We start from the raw sequence: 24,959 nt of genomic DNA, 5'->3' as shown, positions 1-24,959 counted from the left end.
TTATTGCGTGATGGAATGATTATTAGATTTAGGAAGCGGAAGAGGTCGAGGGATGAAGGGATGTAAGAGTGTAGGGGAGTGTCACGATCAGGCTTTGCCTTCTGTGTTCTGTGTGTCTTTGTGTAGCTACACACTCTCCTCACTCTACCTGTCAGCCACTCCCTCAGCATCATCCTAACTCCCTTCACCTGCCTCTGATCACTAATCAAGCACTCCCTCCTCATCAGCACAACTCCCCTCACCTGTTCTAGCCACTATTTAAATCCCTGCCTCTCAGCAGTCACTCATTGCCAGATCATTGCCATGTCTAACCGCCCGTTTGGCTTGTTCTGTTCCCTGTTTCCCACGTCTGCCTGCCCTGCCTCGTCCTGCTGGATTTCCCCCCTCGTCTCACGTCTTGTCCGTGGATTCCCTGTGTGTTCTTGTAAGTGCCCTGTTCTGATTCAAGTATTCATTAATAAATACCTGCTTCACTCTACTTCTGGTCTGGTCTGCGTTTGAGTCCTCCATCACACCCGTGACAGGGAGAAGAAACAAGGAGGGTAGAGAAGGTTGTAGATTGAAGGTTGAAATTGAAAGGCAAATTCTACTGCTCTGAGTAACCTTGTATCTTGAGGCAATGGGTGGCTGAGCTGGGCTGAACCAAAAGGTACAGAGACTCCCAGTTTTTAAGAACTGAACTTAGAACTTCAGTGGTCTCCTTAAGCAGAGTAGGTGTTCCAGGCACCACTTCACCACAGCTCCTCTCCTGATCCTTCCTGAGGTTAGTCCTCCCCAACCTATTTGGGATGGGCATGACTACAGCCTGAATAATTACTCCATGAGTGGCAACTACTATTAATATAACCATGAAGTTAATATATAAAAAAGTTGTAGGCAATGCTAGTGTATCTCCTTCGCCCTTGTTACGGGTGTAGTAAGGACCCAGGAGCAGTACGACTAACACCAGTAATAGTTTGACTTGAATTCTTTATTTCCTTCGACACACGACAGGAAGAATATTCTCAGGAAAACAGCGACAGGTTCTCGTGGTGAAGGACAGAAGGCTGAGCGAGTTACCAGGGCAGAGGCAAGGCGAGGTAGTCCAAAACAGGCAGGGTCGGCAACAGGGAATCAGTCCATGGGTGTATGCGGGAAAGTATTGCATGGAAGCAGAGAACGATCTGGCAGTGAGTGTGTGTGAGGCAGGGGTTTAAATGGTGGAGGCAGAGTGAGCAGGTGAGAGTAATGACACCATCGTAGACAATATTAATAAAGGACGGTCACATCGTCGAAATACAATGCCGTTCATGCGGAGGCCAAGACCCCGCAACCGGAACACCTAATCTCTGCTTCTCAAGATGGCATCCTCAAACACTTCATCGTACCTCACCGGACGGAACCACTTCGAAGCTTTTCACACCTCCTTCAGCCTTCCATTCCCGTCACTCACATCCTTACCCTCACGAACTTCAGTCATTCACCCATTCCCTCCTTAAGATCAAATCCTCCACTATACGGGTTACATAAGTGGAATCAACTTCTTCACAAAACAGTCCTCGGGGGCTCCGCACCAGCCTCTACATCGCTATGCAACTCGAAGGTCTCCGTAAAGCTGAACCATGCCCTACGCCTAAATGTCTGCCCCTCACTTCGGACCTCCTCACCCGCTGCATCCATACACTCCACTCAGGCTATCTGTCTCCCTTCATGGGATAAGTATTAAAGTCCACGTTCTTGCTGGCTTTCTTTGGCTTCCTACACTGCTCCGAGTTCACCACCTCGAACTCCATCCACCATCCGTCGCGACATGCCACCGCACCCGACATTTCATCCATCCTCCCGACACCTCCCGTCACCCATCAACCCAAATGCAGCAAGACCAACCAATACGGTCCAGTCCAGCCCATCTATGTACCTTTCCGACTAGACTCATACCCAAGTCTGTACTAACCCATGCACAACCCAACTCAAGCCCAAGCTCAAGTTCAGCCAGACGAACTTCCCCACAAAATCCCCTGTTCGTCACAGGCAAAGTGCCCATGCGGTCCCGGGTTCACCACCACTTTCGCCATATCTTAGCCAGATCCGGAATACCCCCGAGTCTACTTGGGCCATCCTTTCCGCATCAGCACCTCTTCCACCGCTTCAAGCCAAGGAATTCCCGACCACATTATTATGATTATTTGTCGTTGGTCTTCCCCTGCGTACCTCTCTTACATCCGCTCCAATCTGAATGACACCAGTAATGCCAACCGGCATCCGACTTCGTGATCTTTTGGGGGATCTTTTTGGGGACTCTGCACCACCAGAGCTTCCAAAGAGACGGCCCCCACTCTACAGTCTCCATTCCCCCAGTTCCCACCAGTCATCAGGACACCAACGGTCCCCCATCGCTTGCCCAACCTTCAATCTACGACCTTCTCTACCCTCCTTGTTTCTTCTCCCCTACACTCTTACATCCCTACATCCCCCTACCCCTTCATCCCTCTCTCTCGACCTCTTCCGCTTCCGAAATCTAACAATCATTCCATCATGCAATAACCCTCTCAACACTCATATTGTTATTGGCGTGGTCCTTGTTGGTGAACTTGTGTTTGTGTCTTGCTCTTTTCTGGCTTTCAACTTGTGTGGGGCTCCTTCACACCCAGCCACCCACTGCATCATCAGTGCCCCGTTACGCCGTACTTTCACCTTACCTACATGTGCTCCTTCCGTGTTTTCAAGGCTTGGCTCCCGATTTCTCTCGATCTATACTCTGGTCACTCCTTCCACACCGGAGTCACTTCAACCGCTTCCAGACAAGGAATCCCAGACCACACCATTAAAGTTCTCAGCCGCTGGTCTAACCAAGTTTACCATAACGACATCCAAGGCCAATACAGTGACGTCCAAAGAGCCCATTCACACCGAGTCCAGTCAAGTTACTTTGGGGGATGATGAAGAAGAAAATCTTGCCCCCAATCATCCAACCGATCACAACCTCGACCAACCTTTGGCTCCCGTTCCTCCCCCCGGCATAGGGTCCCTTTTCATCTGACTCCTCGACACCCAATCATCCCATCGAACACATCCGTCATTCAATCTTTCCTGACTTTTGGCAGCACCTTTGGTGTTCCCTTCAGAAATTGCTCTTGAGAAATTTGTTTTATGTTGATTGTCCCTCCCCCAACAGACAGTGAAATTAAATATCCGCCCTTAAAGACTTTTTAATAGATGTTTGCATGTGATGTCAGTGTGTCCTGAACTCTCTGATCTCAAAAGTGTGCAACACCAAATAATGGAAAATTTAAAATACTAGAAATACGTTTAGAAGTCTGGGCTCGGGTATAACTTAGCAACACAACAGTCCAACACATGTAGTCTGTTTGTGACACACCGTATCTCCCTTTGGACCTTGTGTGCACAGGTTGTGGTTGTCAGTGCTGGAGAACAACCTGATAAAAGTTCAGCAGCTTCCTCAGTCTGCTCTAGGTCAGGGGAGACCTGTTGACTGAATGTCTTTATGACTTTATTAGCTGAAGAGACCACAGGACTTGTATGAACACTATTAACAGTATATTTAGTTGATATATGTACTATGGACAACTTTCATAAACTGTGAAAGCTTTTCAAACTGGTTGATTGCAATTGTGACTTTATTTGTGAATAATGTTAATGTTTTCCCTTCTGAGCCTCTTTAACCTGGATACATCTCTTCTTTATTCATTGAACTGAAATATATGTTGACAAATGTTTGCTTGTGCATTTAGTCCATGAGATACTGACATGTTCCCCTTGTGTGTGTTTTAACATGTCTTTTTGAACTCTGTGTTAGTTATGCTGAATATGATCAAGCTTGAAATATGCAGGTAATGCAACTTAAATGTACGCAGGCTTGTGTTATGTGTCCTGTTGGAATAAGTGCTCAATAGAACATTTTATTCAGTCCATTTGAATCCCTAATAACTCTCCTTTACATCATCTTTTAATTTGTTTTTCCTCTCCCTCTCTGTCTCTCCATCACTCTCACTTCTCTTCTTCCAGCTCTGCTTTGCTGCAGACATGAAGAGCAACAGCAGCCTGAATCCTCTCTACTTTCAGCTCACTCTGTTTGCAGACTTTGGGCCTCTCAGATATCTGTTCTTCAGTCTGTGTCTGTTGCTCTACATGACTATAATCTCTGCTAACGTTGTCATCATTCTGACAGTCTGCCTGGAGAAGTCTCTGCATCAGCCCATGTATATTTTCATCTGCTGTCTGTCTTTTAACTCTCTGTACGGCTCAGCCGGCTTCTTCCCCAGGTTTCTGATGGACATTCTGTCTGACACTCATCTGATCTCACGTCCGTCATGTTTCATTCAGATCTATGTTATCTACAGTTATGCAGCATGTGAGCTCATGATTCTCGGCGTCATGGCCTACGATAGATTTGTTGCTATTTGCCAGCCCTTACGCTATCACAGTAAAATGACGTCCATGACGGTGACGTATCTTCTCATGTTCGCTTTGCTTTTTCCTGCGTTTGCTGTCGGTGTTTTAGTTTATCTCACTGTTCGATTGCCTTTGTGTGGAAACAAAGTGCACCGGATCTTTTGTTCGGTGGTCCAGCTCTCCTGTGTGGACATGACTGTCAACCGAATAGTAGGAACTTTATTTACCGTATCAAACACCGCCGTGCCCCTGTTCTTCATCCTGTACTCCTACCTGCACATTCTGCTGGTTTTAAGGAGCAGCTCGTCAGAATTCAGAGGAAAAGCGTTACGAACCTGTCTCCCTCACATCGTGACTTTCGTAAACTATTTTTTCTCAATTCTCTGCGAGCTCACGCTCAGTCGTTTCAAGGCCGATGAAGTCAATCCGATTGCTATCGTGGTATTATCTCTGGAGTTTGTGATCATTCCCCCGATCAGTAACGCTCTAGTTTACAGCCTGAGTCTGCCTCAGATCAGAGAAGTCGTTTTTAGATTTATTAAAATACAAAAAATGGTTTCTGGTCCTTCTAGAATATAATAACTCTGATTTTACTGATTATATCTGTTTGTTTACAGTCATTTCAAATACATCTGAATATATTTGAAGAAAATAGATCCCCTGGCCTCCTTAAATACAAGTGCTCATACTTAAATTAGAGCAATAAATCATACTATGTGCTGATCAATAATTGCATGTTTCTGACATGGGCTAAAACATCTGACGGTAGAGCTACACACTGTATTTTATCGCCTAATGTGTGAAAATAGAATCTTTTTTGTTGAGCTGTGGCTCTGAAACCAGGTTATTAAAATTGTATGCTCTCATTGGTGTGACATGAAGGTGGGAGGGGCCAGCATCAAACAGGAAGTGTCCCCTTTAAATGCATGAGGCGAGGAAAACGTGTACGATGAAGCTGTTTTTTCTTCATAACGTCATAAAATTGTCAGAGCAAATATTTTGCACAAAACTTTGATGGAAACGTTTTTAGGAGTGTTAATTCATGCAAATGAAAATGTGCATGTTAAATTATATCAAAGTATGAATTAAATAGTGCAATAAATATGCCTTCACTATCTTAAATCATTGATAAGATGTGTTGTCCCAAACACCAGAACGCCTCCTTAGAATATCATGTTTTCTTGTTTCCTCCTCAAATGAATCAGTTACAGTATCACAGAAATATGTCTAGTGTTGGGATTATTTCTATAATTAATGGGAAAGAAATGTGTATGATAGGTTATATACACTCATAGTGTATTGTGTGTAAATACTCCCAGTTGCACACTGAAACAATATACAATTGAACTGGACTGTAGTGAGCAGGCTGCAGATCTTTCTTTTGATGGAAAATGTTGGACTGCAGTCTGCTGGGGCACCACTAGGGGGCAGAGAAACTCACTGGTGTGTGTGTGTGTGTGTGTGTGTGTGTGTGTGTGTGTGTGTGTGTGTGTGTGTGTGTGTGTGTGTGAGAGAGAGAGAGTGTGTGAGAGTGTAGCTGGATCATATCTTCACAACCTCTTGTTAATATAATTACATACAAACTGATGTACCTGCACGGTGTGGTGGAACTACTATTTAATACCGAGTGAGTCCTATGACTGTAAATGGACCTAATTGAAGCACACGAGCTCCCAGGAACAGTTGGCTGTTATTATAAAGTGAACAGGTACAGACTGACACATCACAGTCTCTGTTAGAGCAGCAGAAACAGCAGGCAGAATGAATCCAGGTCACTGACCTGAGGTCAGGAACAGAAGGCTGGTGAGTTTACTGGGAGTCAGGCGGGCCGGGTAGATCCGGGGCGGGAAGAGTCGACAACAGGAAATCAGTCCGGGATAAAGCGCTGGAAAGTCTGCCATTCAAAAGCAAAGAACAATCTGGCAACGAGTGTTTGAGAGGAGGAGTCTATACAGTGGCTTGATTAGTGATCAGAGACAGGTGAGTGAACAGGTGAAGGGAGTGAGACTGATGAGAACTGTGACTATAACACTGAAATAAGGAACATTGAGAGAAGAAGTTTGTCTCTGTAGTATGTATTGTCTGTGCAGAGAAGGCTCTGTCGTCACACAGCTGCAGTCTGCAGAAGGACGAGATGAGAGTCCCGTCTCTACAGCTGATAAAGGACCTGAGCACAGGGTGGGGGGGCAGGATGAGTTCACACTGAAACATCTGGTCAACAGGTTCTAACTGCCCATTGACACCTCCATTCAGCCCCTCCTCTTATCTCATCTGAGCCTTGTCACACTAACACATCAGTCTTTTATCTGTGTATGACTGGGAGTCCTCAAACCTTCAAGTGTTATCTACGAAAACTAATATTAAATAATAATGCATTTTATTTGTAACGCACTTTTCATTCAGAAAATCTCAGAGTGCCAGCAACTAAAGGGTTTGAAATCATTGGTTGAGACGCGTGATGACGCCCATCCTGATCAACATCCCGCCCCTCCTGTGACCCGCGGTCTGTCTGTGTATTCAGAGCCAGAGAGCAACAGACTTTCAAAAGAATAATAATAATAATTTAAAAAACTGCGTTAACGTGCGATAAAATAATTGTCAGCGTTAATTAATGAATGCGTTAACGCGATAATAACACGTTAGCTTGCCCAGCACTAATAAACATACAACCAAAATACTTCTGTTAAAAGAAAGGCAAACACAAACAGGTTATTATGATTATTTTAGACAACAAGCATTGATTATATTTTATTTATAAGGCTCCATCATCCAATAATCATAACTCTTAGTCTAAAATAAAAAATAAAATAAAAGGTTATTGATCAATAATTCTTTACTGATTTACTCATAACAGCTGAAACACTTAAATTGATGTGAGGAAGATGCAGGAAATGAATTCAAATAATAATAATCATTTCATAAATGTTTGAGAGAGATAGAAGAAGTACCACTTAGTTTAAATGACAGTATTTATACATCATCTATTAGTCTCCAAAGTCCAGTCACATCTGAACACATTTGATCAGATCAGAGAGTTTAAAATGTTGAAAGAGAGAATATGATCCTTTAAATGTCTTCAACACTTCAACTTGTTACTAAACAAAGTGAAAGTGAGAGAAGAGGACTTGTTTCAGTAGAAAATGAATCATTTATTGTTTCAGCCTCTGATGATGAAAACATGTAAAATAACAGTTTGTTGAGTCTTTTCTTTCTGGTTGATTGATTGAACATGGACTCCGGGCCACCACAGGTGTGATTAGTACCATTAATGGCTCGGTTCCGTTGAGGTGGATCGGGGCCCTGCAGACCGATGTGTCTTTCTGTTGACTGCTGTTTGTGAGTTAAACTTCTTCTTTTCTTCAGTTCAGTTAAATTCAGTTTTGGCCCATTTGTAACACAACAAGACAAACAAGATATGTATTTACTTCTGTGTTTTCAGAATGTATTCACTGTATCTGCTCATGTTGAGTCCTGTACTCTGTCTATTGTCAGTCCTGCTTATTCCACTCAAACTAATGTGAAAAAAACTGTTTTGAATGAACCGCAAAACTGTTGTCAGAAGTGGGATTCGAACCCACGCCTCCATTCGGAGACCAGAAGTCCCAACTCTGTGGAAGGTTCGTCACCTTGAGTCTGGCGCCTTAGACCGCTCGGCCATCCTGACAATGACGTCGAACTAAAGGCTGATAGAGTATTTAACTGCTAGTAAGAAGTATTTATGACTTGTTTGGTTTTACAACAGATACGTTCATATCGCTTCATGAGCTGGAGAGAGTTAGACTCATCGTTTAACAAATAGACTTCAATGATACACGATGAACCGCTTTAACCAGATGAAACACTACTGTGACTTAAATGTATTTATCGTGTTCACAATGAACGCACTGTATATTAACATCATTTAATATCGGTTGTCTTACTTTTTATCCGCCAGTTAAACATCAATGTGCTCATAACAATTATGATGATGTCATGTTGGAAATAGACAAAAAAGATGAGACGAGTCAGAAGAACATGTTGACGGGAACAATCATGACAAACATTTTAAATAAAGAAGACAAAAAAATCTTGTCAGAAGTGGGATTTGAACCCACGCCTCCATTCGGAGACCAGAAGTCCCAGTTTCATAGGAAGGAGTTACCTTGAGTCTGGCGCCTTAGACCACTCGGCCATCCTGACAACTGGTGTGTGCGGCTCAACTACTCACATAAGTAGTGACGAATGAACTTGTTGAGCATCGCTGTGGATTCTGGGTAATGATATGTTCGTTATTAATGCTTTTCGGGTTTTCAGATATCATGATTAATATATAGATTAAATATATAGATTAAATATAAATCGCTCCTTCTGTGATGTACTCCCAGAAACAGCCTTAGTCATTAATAGCATTGACTTTTTTAACAAAATAAAAACATTGTGCAAAATCCAGATTTAATAACTCTAAACCCTCATTTATTACATTTGAAAACCAAAGAATACACGAAACCATCGTTTGAGCTCCTTTATTTCTTACGACTGAATAATTCCTCCTCAAGTTTATTTATTTATTAGTATTTTTGTGATTGATTGATATCACTCACGTGTCGTTCTCAATTTGAGACAGAATACGTGTTTCTGCTGATGGAGACACGCTTGTTTGTTTGTTTGTTATCTCGTGAAAAAAAACAGTTTTAATATATAAATAAATAATACAATCATAAGGCGTGTGTCTCTTTTGAATTTGATTTTCTAGAGTAAATAAAATGTAAAAGAAAAGAAAACAGTAATAAAGAATTCGCTCTTCATCCGTGTTGACGGTGATACACGTCCACGTCCACCAGAGGCGCTATAGCTGGATCCACTTCCGGTGGTGGTCGACGTTAGTCCCCGCCCAGTTCACTACGTCACCGCCACCAGTCATTCTTATGAAACGTAAACACCGGAGAGACGAACTCACGCGCTTGTGTTTAAAGATGTCGATTTACAGGAACGCCGTTTGGTTCGTGAAGGGGCTCCAGGAGTACACCAGGTGAGTGGCGACGTGTGGCCGAACATTAGGCTCTTCTTCTCGGGGGTTCTCCTCTTAATGTGGTGGTAAAGGACTGGTTACTGGTTAACTAGCTGTGGTTACACAATACTGCACATACTAGTACTACAGTCAGAGGAAGAAGTACAGGTAACAATACTGCAACAATATACTCAAAGTGACAAAAGTACTCATTATGCATATTCATATTATATCATTGTAAATGTATTTATATTTGCACAATACTGCACAGTGTTTCTGAACTAGTACTACTACATGTGTACACAGTCGTAACAATACTACAAAAATATCAGCATCAAGATATATTAAAGGTAACAAAAGTAAAAGTAGTCACTATGCAGAATAACATATATTCTATTCTATTCTATTATATTATATTATATTATTATTGATGTATTAATGTGTCACTTTATCACATTTTAAAGGTGGAACTCATTTAAATGACTTAATATACTGCTGGTGATTTAGTCAGTAATAATACATCATTTATTTAGATTTGTATATTTATACATATAAATAAAAGTATAAAGTGGAAATACTCAAGTGAAGTACAAGTACCTCAAATTGTACTTACAGTGTAGTACATTCCACCACTGAAAACAGAGAGACGTCTTTTCTAGTTGTATCTGACAAACAGACATTCACCTCACTGTTCATTCATTATCATAACGCTTATTACTTCTGACATGAAACTGAACTAAAGCAGTAAAACGTCACCGTTCAGAAGGTGGAGGTCAGAGTTCATCAATGGTGACTCAAGTAGATACAAACTGTGTGTGTGTGTGTGTGTGTGTGTGTGTGTGTGTGTGTGTGTGTGTGTGTGTGTGTGTGTGTGTGTGTCAGGAGCGGCTATGAAGCAGCAGCGACGCGTTTCTGTCCCTCAGACCTGGACGAGAACCTGAGTGGGAGGTCCTTCATGATCACAGGAGCCAACAGCGGCATCGGGAAAGCCACGGCGCAGGAAGTCTCCATCAGAGGTGAGCGTCAAACGATGTCCTCTGTGGAGGAGGAGCTGATCTGAAGTCTGCTGGTTCAGCAGCTGTTACTTCTACACCTCCTCTCAGACGTCTGGGGGGTTCAGTCTGTTAACATCCGTAGAGCTCTGCGCAGGCACCTCTTGTCACCAATAAGCTCAGTAGACGTTCTGGTTTAATCCCCCGCTGTAGAGCCCTGATGTCCTAATGGACCCTGAACGCCTCATGACAGCTTGTGATGTTTCTATTGCTCCTCTTTAAAAGTTAAGAAGAACTTCTTAAGTTGGAGATCTTCCTCTGACAGCAGTGATGCATGGAGAGGAGATCTTCTTCTGACAGCAGTGATTCATGGAGACGAGATCTTCTTCTGACATCAGTGATGCATGGAGACGAGATCTTCTGACATCAGTGATACATGGAGACGAGATCTTCCTCTGACAGCAGTGATGCATGGAGACGAGATCTTCTGACATCAGTGATGCATGGAGACGAGATCTTCCTCTGACAGCAGTGATGCATGGAGACGAGATCTTCCTCTGACAGCAGTGATGCATGGAGACGAGATCTTCCTCTGACAGCAGTGATGCATGGAGACGAGATCTTCTTCTGACAGCAGTGATACATGGAGACGAGATCTTCTTCTGACAGCAGTGATGCATGGAGACGAGATCTTCTGACATCAGTGATACATGGAGACGAGATCTTCTTCTGACAGCAGTGATGCATGGAGAGGAGATCTTCTTCTGACAGCAGTGATGCATGGAGACGAGATCTTCTTCTGACAGCAGTGATTCATGGAGACGAGATCTTCTGACAGCAGTGATGCATGGAGACGAGATCTTCTTCTGACAGCAGTGATACATGGAGACGAGATCTTCTTCTGACATCAGTGATGCATGGAGACGAGATCTTCTTCTGACATCAGTGATGCATGGAGACGAGATCTTCTGACATCAGTGATACATGGAGACGAGATCTTCTTCTGACATCAGTGATGCATGGAGAGGAGATCTTCTTCTGACAGTGATGCATGGAGACGAGATCTTCTTCTGACATCAGTGATGCATGGAGACGAGATCTTCTTCTGACAGCAGTGATGCATGGAGACGAGATCTTCTTCTGACAGCAGTGATGCATGGAGAGGAGATCTTCCTCTGACAGCAGTGTTACATGGAGACAAGATCTTCTTCTGACAGCAGTGATGCATGGAGACGAGATCTTCTGACATCAGTGATACATGGAGACGAGATCTTCTTCTGACATCAGTGATGCATGGAGACGAGATCTTCTTCTGACAGCAGTGATGCATGGAGACGAGATCTTCTTCTGACATCAGTGATACATGGAGACGAGATCTTCTTCTGACAGCAGTGATGCATGGAGACGTGATCTTCTTCTGACATCAGTGATACATGGAGACGAGATCTTCTTCTGACAGCAGTGATGCATGGAGACGAGATCTTCTTCTGACATCAGTGATACATGGAGACGAGATCTTCTTCTGACAGCAGTGATGCATGGAGACGTGATCTTCTTCTGACATCAGTGATACATGGAGACGAGATCTTCTTCTGACAGCAGTGATGCATGGAGACGAGATCTTCTTCTGACATCAGTGATACATGGAGACGAGATCTTCTTCTGACAGCAGTGATGCATGGAGACGAGATCTTCTTCTGACAGCAGTGATGCATGGAGACGAGATCTTCTTCTGACATCAGTGATGCATGGAGACGAGATCTTCTTCTGACAGCAATGATGCATGGAGACGAGATCTTCTTCTGACAGCAGTGATGCATGGAGAGGAGATCTTCTTCTGACAGTGATGCATGGAGACGAGATCTTCTTCTGACATCAGTGATGCATGGAGACGAGATCTTCTTCTGACAGCAGTGATGCATGGAGACGAGATCTTCTTCTGACAGCAGTGATGCATGGAGAGGAGATCTTCTTCTGACAGCATGGAGACGAGATCTTCTTCTGACAGCAGTGATGCATGGAGACGAGATCTTCTTCTGACAGCAGTGATTCATGGAGACGAGATCTTCTTCTGACAGCAGTGATACATGGAGACGAGATCTTCTTCTGACATCAGTGATTCATGGAGACGAGATCTTCTTCTGACAGCAGTGATTCATGGAGACGAGATCTTCTTCTGACAGCAGTGATACATGGAGACGAGATCTTCTTCTGACAGCAGTGATGCATGGAGACGAGATCTTCTTCTGACAGCAGTGATACATGGAGACGAGATCTTCTTCTGACAGCAGTGATTCATGGAGACGAGATCTTCTTCTGACAGCAGTGATGCATGGAGAGGAGATCTTCCTCTGACAGCAGTGATACATGGAGACGAGATCTTCTTCTGACAGCAGTGATGCATGGAGACGAGATCTTCTTCTGACAGCAGTGATACATGGAGACGAGATCTTCTTCTGACAGCAGTGATGCATGGAGACGAGATCTTCTTCTGACAGCAGTGATGCATGGAGACGAGATCTTCTGACATCAGTGATGCATGGAGACGAGATCTTCTTCTGACAGCAGTGATGCATGGAGACGAGATCTTCTGACATCAGTGATACATGGAGACGAGATCTTCCTCTGACAGCAGTGATGCATGGAGACGAGATCTTCCTCTGACAGCAGTGATGCATGGAGACGAGATCTTCCTCTGACAGCAGTGATGCATGGAGACGAGATCTTCTTCTGACAGCAGTGATACATGGAGACGAGATCTTCTTCTGACAGCAGTGATGCATGGAGACGAGATCTTCTGACATCAGTGATACATGGAGACGAGATCTTCTTCTGACAGCAGTGATGCATGGAGAGGAGATCTTCTTCTGACAGCAGTGATGCATGGAGACGAGATCTTCTTCTGACAGCAGTGATTCATGGAGACGAGATCTTCTGACAGCAGTGATGCATGGAGACGAGATCTTCTTCTGACAGCAGTGATACATGGAGACGAGATCTTCTTCTGACATCAGTGATGCATGGAGACGAGATCTTCTTCTGACATCAGTGATGCATGGAGACGAGATCTTCTGACATCAGTGATACATGGAGACGAGATCTTCTTCTGACATCAGTGATGCATGGAGAGGAGATCTTCTTCTGACAGTGATGCATGGAGACGAGATCTTCTTCTGACATCAGTGATGCATGGAGACGAGATCTTCTTCTGACAGCAGTGATGCATGGAGACGAGATCTTCTTCTGACAGCAGTGATGCATGGAGAGGAGATCTTCCTCTGACAGCAGTGTTACATGGAGACAAGATCTTCTTCTGACAGCAGTGATGCATGGAGACGAGATCTTCTGACATCAGTGATACATGGAGACGAGATCTTCTTCTGACATCAGTGATGCATGGAGACGAGATCTTCTTCTGACAGCAGTGATGCATGGAGACGTGATCTTCTTCTGACATCAGTGATGCATGGAGACGAGATCTTCTTCTGACATCAGTGATGCATGGAGACGAGATCTTCTTCTGACATCAGTGATGCATGGAGACGAGATCTTCTTCTGACATCAGTGATGCATGGAGACGAGATCTTCTTCTGACATCAGTGATGCATGGAGACGAGATCTTCTTCTGACATCAGTGATGCATGGAGACGAGATCTTCTTCTGACATCAGTGATGCATGGAGACGAGATCTTCTTCTGACAGCAGTGATACATGGAGACGAGATCTTCTTCTGACATCAGTGATACATGGAGACGAGATCTTCTTCTGACAGCAGTGATGCATGGAGACGTGATCTTCTTCTGACATCAGTGATACATGGAGACGAGATCTTCTTCTGACAGCAGTGATGCATGGAGACGAGATCTTCTTCTGACATCAGTGATACATGGAGACGAGATCTTCTTCTGACAGCAGTGATGCATGGAGACGTGATCTTCTTCTGACATCAGTGATACATGGAGACGAGATCTTCTTCTGACAGCAGTGATGCATGGAGACGAGATCTTCTTCTGACATCAGTGATACATGGAGACGAGATCTTCTTCTGACAGCAGTGATGCATGGAGACGAGATCTTCTTCTGACAGCAGTGATGCATGGAGACGAGATCTTCTTCTGACATCAGTGATGCATGGAGACGAGATCTTCTTCTGACAGCAATGATGCATGGAGACGAGATCTTCTTCTGACAGCAGTGATGCATGGAGAGGAGATCTTCTTCTGACAGTGATGCATGGAGACGAGATCTTCTTCTGACATCAGTGATGCATGGAGACGAGATCTTCTTCTGACAGCAGTGATGCATGGAGACGAGATCTTCTTCTGACAGCAGTGATGCATGGAGAGGAGATCTTCTTCTGACAGCATGGAGACGAGATCTTCTTCTGACAGCAGTGATGCATGGAGACGAGATCTTCTTCTGACAGCAGTGATTCATGGAGACGAGATCTTCTTCTGACAGCAGTGATACATGGAGACGAGATCTTCTTCTGACATCAGTGATTCATGGAGACGAGATCTTCTTCTGACAGCAGTGATTCATGGAGACGAGATCTTCTTCTGACAGCAGTGATACATGGAGACGAGATCTTCTTCTGACAGCAGTGATACATGGAGACGAGATCTTCTTCTGACAGCAGTGATTCATGGAGACGAGATCTTCTTCTGACAGCAGTGATTCATGGAGACGAGATCTTCTTCTGACAGCAGTGATGCATGGAGACGAGATCTTCTTCTGACAGCAGTGATACATGGAGACGAGATCTTCTTCTGACAGCAGTGATTCATGGAGACGAGATCTTCTTCTGACAGCAGTGATGCATGGAGAGGAGATCTTCCTCTGACAGCAGTGATACATGGAGACGAGATCTTCTTCTGACAGCAGTGATGCATGGAGACGAGATCTTCTTCTGACAGCAGTGATACATGGAGACGAGATCTTCTTCTGACAGCAGTGATGCATGGAGACGAGATCTTCTTCTGACAGCAGTGATGCATGGAGACGAGATCTTCTGACATCAGTGATGCATGGAGACGAGATCTTCTTCTGACAGCAGTGATGCATGGAGAGGAGATCTTCTTCTGACAGCAGTGATGCATGGAGAGGAGATCTTCTTCTGACAGTGATGCATGGAGACGAGATCTTCTTCTGACATCAGTGATGCATGGAGACGAGATCTTCTTCTGACAGCAGTGATGCATGGAGAGGAGATCTTCTTCTGACAGCAGTGATACATGGAGACGAGATCTTCTTCTGACAGCAGTGTTACATGGAGACGAGATCTTCTGACAGCAGTGATACATGGAGACGTGATCTTCTTCTGACATCAGTGATACATGGAGACGAGATCTTCTTCTGACATCAGTGATACATGGAGACGAGATCTTCTGACAGCAGTGATACATGGAGACGTGATCTTCTTCTGACATCAGTGATACATGGAGACGAGATCTTCCTCTGACAGCAGTGATGCATGGAGACGAGATCTTCTGACAGCAGTGATACATGGAGACGAGATCTTCTTCTGACAGCAGTGATACATGGAGACGAGATCTTCCTCTGACAGCAGTGATACATGGAGACGAGATCTTCCTCTGACAGCAGTGTTACATGGAGACGAGATCTTCTTCTGACAGCAGTGATACATGGAGACGAGATCTTCTTCTGACAGCAGTGATACATGGAGACGAGATCTTCCTCTGACAGCAGTGATACATGGAGACGAGATCTTCTTCTGACAGCAGTGATGCATGGAGAGGAGATCTTCCTCTGACAGCAGTGATGCATGGAGACGAGATCTTCTTCTGACAGCAGTGATGCATGGAGACGAGATCTTCTTCTGACAGCAGTGATGCATGGAGACGAGATCTTCTGACAGCAGTGATACATGGAGACGTGATCTTCTTCTGACATCAGTGATACATGGAGACGAGATCTTCTTCTGACAGCAGTGATGCATGGAGAGGAGATCTTCTTCTGACAGCAGTGATGCATGGAGACGAGATCTTCTTCTGACATCAGTGATGCATGGAGACGAGATCTTCTTCTGACAGCAGTGATGCATGGAGAGGAGATCTTCCTCTGACAGCAGTGTTACATGGAGACGAGATCTTCTTCTGACATCAGTGATGCATGGAGAGGAGATCTTCTTCTGACAGCAGTGATGCATGGAGAGGAGATCTTCTTCTGACAGCAGTGATGCATGGAGAGGAGATCTTCTTCTGACAGCAGTGATACATGGAGACGAGATCTTCCTCTGACAGCAGTGATACATGGAGACGAGATCTTCTTCTGACAGCAGTGATGCATGGAGAGGAGATCTTCCTCTGACAGCAGTGATGCATGGAGACGAGATCTTCTTCTGACAGCAGTGATGCATGGAGACGAGATCTTCTTCTGACAGCAGTGATGCATGGAGACGAGATCTTCTGACAGCAGTGATACATGGAGACGTGATCTTCTTCTGACATCAGTGATACATGGAGACGAGATCTTCTTCTGACAGCAGTGATGCATGGAGACGAGATCTTCTTCTGACAGCAGTGATGCATGGAGAGGAGATCTTCTGACAGCAGTGATGCATGGAGACGAGATCTTCTTCTGACATCAGTGATGCATGGAGACGAGATCTTCTTCTGACAGCAGTGATGCATGGAGACGAGATCTTCCTCTGATTTGTGTTCATGTGTCTGCAGGAGGAACCGTTCACATGGTCTGTAGAAACAAGAGCCGAGCGGAAGCCGCTAAAGCAGAAATCGTGGAACGGAGTAAAAACCAGGTGAGAAGTCTGCTGCTCGTCTGAAAGTCAACCGCTCCATTAGAGATGGATTATGTCACAAATATAAATGTTGGTAAAAGTGTTGACCTGCTGTGAGTTCATCACTTATATGACCAGATTACACTGCAGCTGCTCCTCCATACTTCATTTAACGAGGACATGCTGCGTCTCTGTGCCTCCTTGATTCCTCGCTCCTCAATCGATCCCTTGCATCTTGAGTGTACTTTATTTATGCATCATAGAGTACAGTATCATTTTGTCTCATTTGTTAAAAGCCTGTTTCCTCCCCTCCCGTCTCTTCCTCTCGTCCTCGTGTCTCTTCCTCGCCTCCTCGTGTCTCTTCCTCTCCTCCTCCCGTCTCTTCCTCTCGTCCTCGTGTCTCTTCCTCTCCTCCTCCCGTCTCTTCCTCGCCTCCTCCCGTCTCTTCCTCTCCTCCTCCCGTCTCTTCCTCGCCTCCTCCCGTCTCTTCCTCGCCTCCTCCCGTCTCCTCCTCTCCTCCTCGTGTCTCTTCCTCGCCTCCTCCCGTCTCTTCTTCTCCTCCTCGTGTCTCTTCCTCGCCTCCTCGTGTCTCTTCCTCTCCTCCTCCTCTCCTCCTCGTGTCTCTTCCTCGCCTCCTCCCGTCTCTTCCTCGCCTCCTCCCGTCTCTTCCTCGCCTCCTCGTGTCTCTTCCTCGCCTCCTCCCGTCTCTTCCTCGCCTCCTCCCGTCTCTTCCTCTCCTCCTCCCGTCTCTTCCTCGTCTTCTTCAACAGAACATTAATTTCTTTGGTTTTCATGTTTTTCCTGTTTCTTCCCAGAACGTCCACGTCCACATCATTGACATGTCCAACGCCAGGCAAGTGTGGGAGTTCACCCAGAGCTTCTCTGAGAGCAGCAGTGTTCACGTGCTGGTAGGTCTGTAGACCTCAGAGGGTTTATAAGAAGAGGACGTCCTCATGGGGACGTCTCGCGTTGGTTTGTGGACGTTTTGAAGCCTTGAGTTCAAAGATTTTGCCGTCGCTATCTCAGTTTTCTTTTGGCAACCAGTGAACAGGAAGTGAGCATATCTGGACTGAGGAGGAGTGACGTAGAGACGCCGTCTACGTCTCTGGTAGAGACCTGTCAATCACCGTGTAGCCCCGCCCTAAAGCATCCCCTGCTTTATGGTCTGTTTGACTCTAAATGGACCATAATGTACTAAATGAACATCATGCTGTATTGAAGAAGACTTGAAACTAGAGATTGAAACCATAAACTCATGTTTACAATGTTTACTGAGGTAATAAATCAAGAGAGAAGTAGAGTCATTTTCTCATAGACTTCTATACAACCAGAGGAGTCGCCCCCTGGTGGACACTAGAGAGAATGCAGCTTTAACACATGAAGCAGAGGTTTGTCTCCTGGTGTAGATTCTCTTTGTTAATCTTTCTCTCTTCTTGTTCTCCAGATCAACAACGCCGGCTGTATGGTGAACCAGAGAGAACTCACCGAGGACGGGCTGGAGAAGAACTTCGCCACAAATACACTCGGTGAGTACTTCTAAAATACTAAGATAGTACTTCAAGTACTGAAGGTTTTTTTTCATCACTGTCACTTTAATCACTGAAATTCAGTTTTTTTCTCAGAATTTTATCCCGGGCTCCCTAATTTAATAAAATGTTTGACTATAATGGCCCTAATACAGCGTCATATCATTGAATAGTAAGCAGATAAAATGTGACCAGGTGCGTGTCAGTTGTTGTGATCCTCAGCAGCAGATGATCGTCCGTCTCTGTCTTTGTTCCAGGTACATACATCCTCACCACGGGGCTCATGCCCGCCCTCAAGAAGGTTGAAGACCCGAGAGTGGTGGGTTGAATCGGATGCTTCTTCTTCTGTGAATCTTTTCGTTTCACTGGACGTATAATTGAACCTTCAGCTGGTGTCTGCTCTCAGATCACCGTGTCGTCGGGCGGAATGCTCACACAGAAGCTCAACGTGGACGACCTCCAGTTTGAAAAGGGGGCGTTTGACGGCACCGCGGCCTACGCTCAGAACAAAGTGAGGGAGGTTCACAGCAGCACAGCCGGGCCCTCAGATGTCAGTGTGTGTTGTTGTGTTGTTGTGCTGACGTGTTGTTGTGTTGTTGTGTTCACAGAGACAACAGGTGATCCTCACAGACACGTGGGCCTCTCAGCACAAAGAGATCCACTTCTCCTGCATGCACCCCGGCTGGGCAGACACTCCAGGTTATTCTATCTTTATTTTACAAATTCACCTCCTCCTGCGTGTGGATGATTAACAGATGTCACTGGTTTCTAAACACAGCTGAATGTGCATTAATAAAAAGATAATAATAACAATAGATTATATTATAAAGACCTTTCACAATAAAACGTGAATTAAAGCCTGTGATTGGACGTCCAAGTAACGTTGTGTGTCTGTCTCTGCAGCTGTCCAGACGTCCATGCCTTCCTTCCACGCTAAGATGCAGTCCAAGCTGAGAACGGAGGCCATGGGCGCCGACACGGCGGTGTGGCTCGCTGTGTCTGCAGCCGCCATCAAGCAGCCGAGCGGACTCTTCTTCCAGGGTTAGAAACAAATCAAGCTGTGAATCCTGCTTTCTTTAAGGGAGTCAGAGCGTAACTCGTGGTCCAATAATGTTCTGACAAGTCACGGTATGGAACCTCTTTTCTCTCAGGACACATGCGCACGTATTTGGGTAGAATAATAATTTTATTTGGGCGACCGTGGCTAAGTGGAGAGCAGGGCCGTCCTTCAATCAGAGGTTCGGCGGTTCGATCCCCGGCTCCGCTAGTCGCATGTCGGTGTGTCCTTGAGCAAGACACGTAACCCCAACAATGTCTCCCGTAGCTGAGCCTACGGTGTGTGAATGTGATAGAATCTGAATTGTAAGTCTCTTTGGATAAAAGCGTCTGCTAAATGATTGTAATGTAATGTAATAATTCTCTGAACACGCTAGTTAACGCTGGCTAGCATGTTTAGCATGAACATATAAGATTCTCTCTATATGCTCCAGAGAGGACAGCTGGCTAGCTAGCTAGCTAGCTTGTTCTTCCCCATAGTTGGTTAGATAGCTAGCTAGTCAATCTTCAGAGCTGGTTAGTTAGCTAGTTAGTCCATCTCCAGAATTGGCTAGTTAGCTAGCTAGCTAGCTTGTCTTTCTCCAGTACTGGCGAGATAGCTTGCTAGTTAGTTAGCTAGTCCATCTCTTTTACCTTTTAAATTGATTCCTGTTTCCATCTCTCTGAACATCTTTATTCGTGTGTTTCCAGATCGTAAAGCCGTAGCGACTCACCTCCCTCTGGCCTCCTCCCGGTCGTCTCCTCAGGAGGAGGAGAAGCTCCTCGCTGCTCTGGAGGAGTTCTCCCTCAAGTTCAAACCGTGAACCGTCTCTTAATGCACCTTTCAAAATAAAATACCAAGCACTCACCAATGATTACTAATGTTTACATCATCACATGGTTTCATGTACACGATGCTTTTCTACTTTTCTTTACTTTAATTAAAGAACAAAGTCTTCTTTAGGAGAAAGAGAACAAGTCGATCAAAACTTATAAAATGTTTAAATGAAAACTGATCTCCTCGTGTTACCAGGGATTCTTGAAGAATCAATAAACCTTAAAAGTCTCGATGAGTTGAGGTAAATTTGGGCAAAACTAAAATAAAACATTCCAACTTTTCACATCAAGTTCATCTCGTCTGATGCTCTATGTGGCACCCTGGACATTTGAATGGCTAGTTATTTGCAGGATTGTTATTGTATTAGTTTGTGTCATTACCTTGCCCCCCTTACTATGATTTTCTGGTTATTATAATTTAAAACGCTTTGTGTGACTTATAAATTCACCTACTTTCACCTAAAATAGCTGCAGGGGGATATTCCTTTTCCGCCAATAGGTGGCAGTAGCGGGTTCTGGTTTGACTGGCGCTGTAATATTCTTGTCAAAGACAAGCGAGTTAGACCAGCAACTGACAGTTCACGACAGTTCATGAACTGACATTCATCTGTTACTGTCTGGTTGTTAATCACAGAAATAAACTCATCTGGAAAAACTGAATGGGCATTCACACATGCAGCCTCACTGTATATGAAGCTATATATATATATATATATATATATATATATATATATATATATATATATATATATATATATATATATATATATATATATATATAAAAGACTTTAACAGCCTCATGTTGGTGCAGATAGACAAGTCTGCAGTGTTTTCAATAATAAAGTTTTAGTTTTATTCTAGAATTCAAGACAACACGAGATGAGTAGCTGCTCGTTAAATGTATCGATCACTGACGCTTTCATGTAACTAACAAAACGCTACTTTGTATATTTAATATCTGTAAAATATATATTTAATGTCAGAGCGGTGGATCAGTGACTTCTATACCTCAATATACATCGAACGCTTTTTAAATGGAAAGGTAACTTCATGTTTTTAATGTTTTCTTCCTGATGACGAGTTGATCTCTGAGAATATTAATGTATTAATATATTAATGTATTAATGAGCTTTAAATCCAAACATCTGATGTCATGAAGACTTTCTGCTTTTCTCTCGTGAAAATCAACTTTCTTATTTTTAATGTTTTGGACTTTTGGTCACAAAGTAATTTGAAGATTTTGTTTTTGTCAAGTTATTGATATATTTGCTTAAATATTATCTGATTGTTTTTGTATCTCGAGTGCAACAGAATATGAATCAAAAGATGAATTGTTTTGTTTTATTTGATGCAAATAAAGAAACTTTTCTGTTGATTTAGTTTCACTGAATCAGCTGCTGAGTTAAAGATCACTTTACAGTTAATGCTAAATATGGTTTTGATGAGTTCACACTGTACAAACGGTCAATAGTCTTTACATCATCACCCAGTCTTAATGTTTTATTTATTATTTTATACTTCCTGCTCCGTGTTCACAGACTTTAAAGTTTATTATTTATTTAATATTTATTACACGTAATCATTTCGTAAACAAACAGACTCCTGATTGGTCGAGGAGGTGAACCCGCCTCTTTTATTACGTCACATGTTACATCGACAAAAAAAAATACACAAACACAAAAAAATGACCAATGACCTCATCAGAACGATACATTTATGAATCATTTACACGATCACAGGATCATATCTGCAGTTGATTTTATTGGAAATGTTAGAAAAACACCTTAAAACTAAAAACATAAATTAGAAGCTGGTCTGCAAAAAACAACAAATATGATATGTAGTTAAAGAGCATGTGTGTTTATGATTATTGTATGTAAAACGGTGGATATAACCGGACCTTTATGAATAGAAACATAAACTTGTTTTTAGTATCACACATCTTTGGGAAATATTCAGTGAATATTCAGTGAATATTCAGTAAATATTCAGTGAATATTTAGTAAATATTCAGTAAATATTCAGTAAATATTCAGTAAATATTCAGTGAATATTCAGTAAATATTCAGTGAATATTCAGTGAATATTTAGTAAATATTCAGTAAATATTCAGTGAATATTTAGTAAATATTCAGTAAATATTCAGTAAATATTCAGTAAATATTCAGTGAATATTCAGTAAATATTCAGTGAATATTCAGTGAATATTTAGTAAATATTCAGTAAATATTCAGTGAATATTCAGTGGAGGTTCAAACAGCTTAGTTACCGTCTGATCATTAAAGCACAAACAACATAATCACAAATACAAAAGAAATCATATTTTCTCTTCACAGCAGCGATTTGTGTCGTATTTCTCTTCTTGATTTCAGTGCAATGACATAAAAAATAAAACAAAAAAGTTAAATGTTCATTAGTTTCCTCTGAGTGAGCACTCTGAATAATGAATCATCTCATGACACACGAGGACCAGCATGCACTCTGATTGGTTCATAAACATACTGTGTGTTCTTACATCATCAGTGATGACATCACCTCTTCGTGACATCACTCTGTAGTTTTCTGTGAACTGAGAGAAAGAAATCTTTTTCCAAAGCTCTGAGGTTCCGTTGCTCGTTAGATATAAAGACACATTGTAACCGTTTAGAAGGATGTTACTGGTACCAGAGAGGGATCGAACTGGTACCAGTTCTCTCGACCAGAACAACACAGTGAAGACGAAGCGAAGCATCGGAAACCGGGATCGAACCGGCGACTGATTCAGTCCAACCGTCAGCATTTAAAGAGACAGTAGTGAAGCTAGAAGTGGGGCTGTATGTTGTACTTGTACACAATCAGTGTACTACCAGACTCCATTCATAAAAACAGTGATTGAACCTCTCAGAACTCAGGAGCTACTGCTCTACTGCTGAAGCTCAGTGAATCTGAACTAACTCTGTAAAACACTGAAGTCTCAACGACTCAGACACAGTAAGAGATGGAGCAGCAGCTCCTGTGCTCTGAGAGGTTGAACCTGTTTATAAGGACTCTGGTGTGTTTGTAGAGATCAGAGAGAACAGCTTCAGTTCCTCATCATGGTGAAAACATTCTAAATATAGCGTTCACTTAAACTGATTCTGTTAGGAGTCTAACATACGTCCACAGCTGAACATCACTGTCGTATCACACTGACTGTGTAGAAGTACAACATACAAACATCACGTCTGTCTCTTTAAAGAGCTGCAGAGACTTTAATAAGCTCATGAGCACCATCTACAGGACAGACCTGCAACAGCTTCTAGTGTTGACACCTGCATTTAACTGAAGGTTTACATTTTAAACCCTAATGAACCTCGTGTCTCTGAGTGCTTTTATAGAGGGGGGGGGGGGGGGTGAAAGTCTTCCTGAGGAGGTGAAGACAACAGAGAAGGTGAAGCACTCCTGCAGTCCCCGTCTCCACCTGAAGGGGGTGCCGGTCTGCAGCCGGATGAAGGTGATCAAGTGGAAAGCAAAAAGAAACGCTTCACTTCCTGTTTCCAGGAGGAAGCCGGCAGGAATGCGTGAAAATTAAGTAAATTAAAGAGTCAACTCCTCAACTTTAAACTCTTAAGAGAATCCACCTGTCACTCAAACACCCACCGGTCTGTGGCCTGGTGTCAACAGAGACCTGTCCTGCTTCAGAGTCCTGCAGAGCCCTACAAAGTCCTGTAGAGTCCTACAGAGTCCTGTAGAGCCCCACAGAGTCCTACAGAGTCTTGTAGAGCCCCACAGAGTCCTACAGAGTCCTACAGAGTCCTATAGATTCCCACAGAGTCCTGTAGAGCCCCACAGAGTTCTACAGAGTCCTGTAGAGTCCTCGCTGATGAGCAGCTGGTAAATAAGATCCAGATGACGTGGATATCGATGGATGAGCCCCTCTCTCTCTCTCAGACCGCCTCCCTGACACCGTCCCGGTCTTTGGTGAACTCAGGACACCACAGGACTCATGTCCCACAGCTGTGGACAGACAGGAGACACATTTCTGCTGATTCATGAGATGAGTAATGAAAAATAATTTAAATATGGTTTGTTTTTGGATCTGACGCTCGTAACGACGTCACCAACACGTCTTATCTGAGAATACTACAAACAATACTACAGTTAAATACTAGATATACTACAGTTAAATACTAGATATACTACAGTTAAATACTAGATATAATACTCCCGTCCAGACCTTGAGGACCTTGTCGGTTCCCGAGGTCAGCAGGTTCCCGGTGGTCGGCTCGTAGTGCATGTAGACGATGCCGTGCTTGCTGTCGTGGAAAGTGACCGTTGGGGCTCGACTACGAGACACAAAGGGGAGGAGATTTACTCGTGACATCAGAGCGGTTCAGAGTGAGACGGTAGCAGACAGACGAGTACTCACTCCTCGTCGCTGATGGACTCGCTGCAGCTGTCGCACACTCGCACCT

General features: G+C 43.7%; 3 protein-coding genes and 2 non-coding genes across 6 annotated transcripts in view; 2 read left to right on the top strand and 3 right to left on the bottom strand.

Annotated features, from left to right (window-relative positions):
- Positions 1-4,023: 4,023 nt before the first annotated feature.
- On the top strand, positions 4,024-8,911 carry LOC142971620 (olfactory receptor 6N1-like). The gene is made up of 2 exons (XM_076112198.1): positions 4,024-4,958; positions 8,857-8,911. The coding sequence occupies exons 1-2, from the start codon at positions 4,024-4,026 to the stop codon at positions 8,909-8,911; spliced, it is 990 nt and encodes a 329-aa protein (XP_075968313.1).
- On the bottom strand, positions 7,946-8,056 carry trnal-caa (transfer RNA leucine (anticodon CAA)). The gene is made up of 2 exons: positions 8,019-8,056; positions 7,946-7,991 (listed from the first exon to the last, which is right to left on the bottom strand). It is a non-coding gene; the product is annotated as a tRNA-Leu (tRNA).
- Positions 8,462-8,571, bottom strand: trnal-caa (transfer RNA leucine (anticodon CAA)). The gene is made up of 2 exons: positions 8,534-8,571; positions 8,462-8,507 (listed from the first exon to the last, which is right to left on the bottom strand). It is a non-coding gene; the product is annotated as a tRNA-Leu (tRNA).
- A 373-nt stretch (positions 8,912-9,284) lies between the features above and the next one.
- On the top strand, positions 9,285-21,901 carry dhrs12 (dehydrogenase/reductase (SDR family) member 12). Of its 2 annotated transcripts, none has more exons than XR_012959380.1 (10): positions 9,285-9,400; positions 10,262-10,395; positions 17,067-17,149; positions 17,944-18,036; positions 18,573-18,654; positions 18,912-18,973; positions 19,061-19,165; positions 19,263-19,353; positions 19,558-19,782; positions 20,401-21,901. XR_012959380.1 is itself a non-coding variant. In XM_076112189.1 (10 exons), the coding sequence occupies exons 1-10, from the start codon at positions 9,297-9,299 to the stop codon at positions 20,511-20,513; spliced, it is 1,005 nt and encodes a 334-aa protein (XP_075968304.1). In that variant the 5' UTR covers positions 9,285-9,296; the 3' UTR covers positions 20,514-21,901. The 2 variants fall into 2 exon arrangements, 1 of the variants encoding a protein (XP_075968304.1); XM_076112189.1 differs by having other exon boundaries at positions 19,558-19,695.
- Positions 21,902-22,126: 225 nt separating this feature from the next.
- wdfy2 (WD repeat and FYVE domain containing 2) overlaps positions 22,127-24,959 on the bottom strand; it is a 10,741-nt gene continuing 7,908 nt past the window's right edge. Inside the window, exons 10-12 of the mRNA XM_076112190.1 lie at positions 24,914-24,959; positions 24,722-24,830; positions 22,127-24,501 (exon numbers count right to left, since the gene is read on the bottom strand). The exon at positions 24,914-24,959 is cut by the window's right edge and continues 85 nt beyond it. Of these exons, the coding sequence (XP_075968305.1) occupies positions 24,472-24,501; positions 24,722-24,830; positions 24,914-24,959 (185 nt within the window). The 3' untranslated portion in view covers positions 22,127-24,471. The remainder of the gene's footprint in view (positions 24,502-24,721; positions 24,831-24,913) is intronic.

Source organism: Anarhichas minor, unplaced genomic scaffold, assembly GCF_050575085.1.
Source record: "Anarhichas minor isolate MPS153535 unplaced genomic scaffold, ASM5057508v1 ptg000048l, whole genome shotgun sequence".
NCBI classification, from domain to species: Eukaryota; Metazoa; Chordata; class Actinopteri; order Perciformes; family Anarhichadidae; genus Anarhichas; species Anarhichas minor.
This window is presented reverse-complemented; position numbering and strand designations above follow the sequence as displayed.

Bases quoted from the DNA above. Each gene is read 5' to 3' on its own strand.
- LOC142971620 (XM_076112198.1), top strand. From the start codon at position 4,024: ATGAAGAGCAACAGCAGCCTGAATCCTCTCTACTTTCAGCTCACTCTG. The intron at 4,959-8,856 runs TTCTAGAATATA...TTATTACATTTG, and splicing joins CAAAAAATGGTTTCTGGTCC to AAAACCAAAGAATACACGAA.
- dhrs12 (XM_076112189.1), top strand. From the start codon at position 9,297: ATGAAACGTAAACACCGGAGAGACGAACTCACGCGCTTGTGTTTAAAG. The intron at 18,655-18,911 runs GTGAGTACTTCT...TCTTTGTTCCAG, and splicing joins CTTCGCCACAAATACACTCG to GTACATACATCCTCACCACG. The intron at 18,974-19,060 runs GTGGGTTGAATC...GTCTGCTCTCAG, and splicing joins AGGTTGAAGACCCGAGAGTG to ATCACCGTGTCGTCGGGCGG.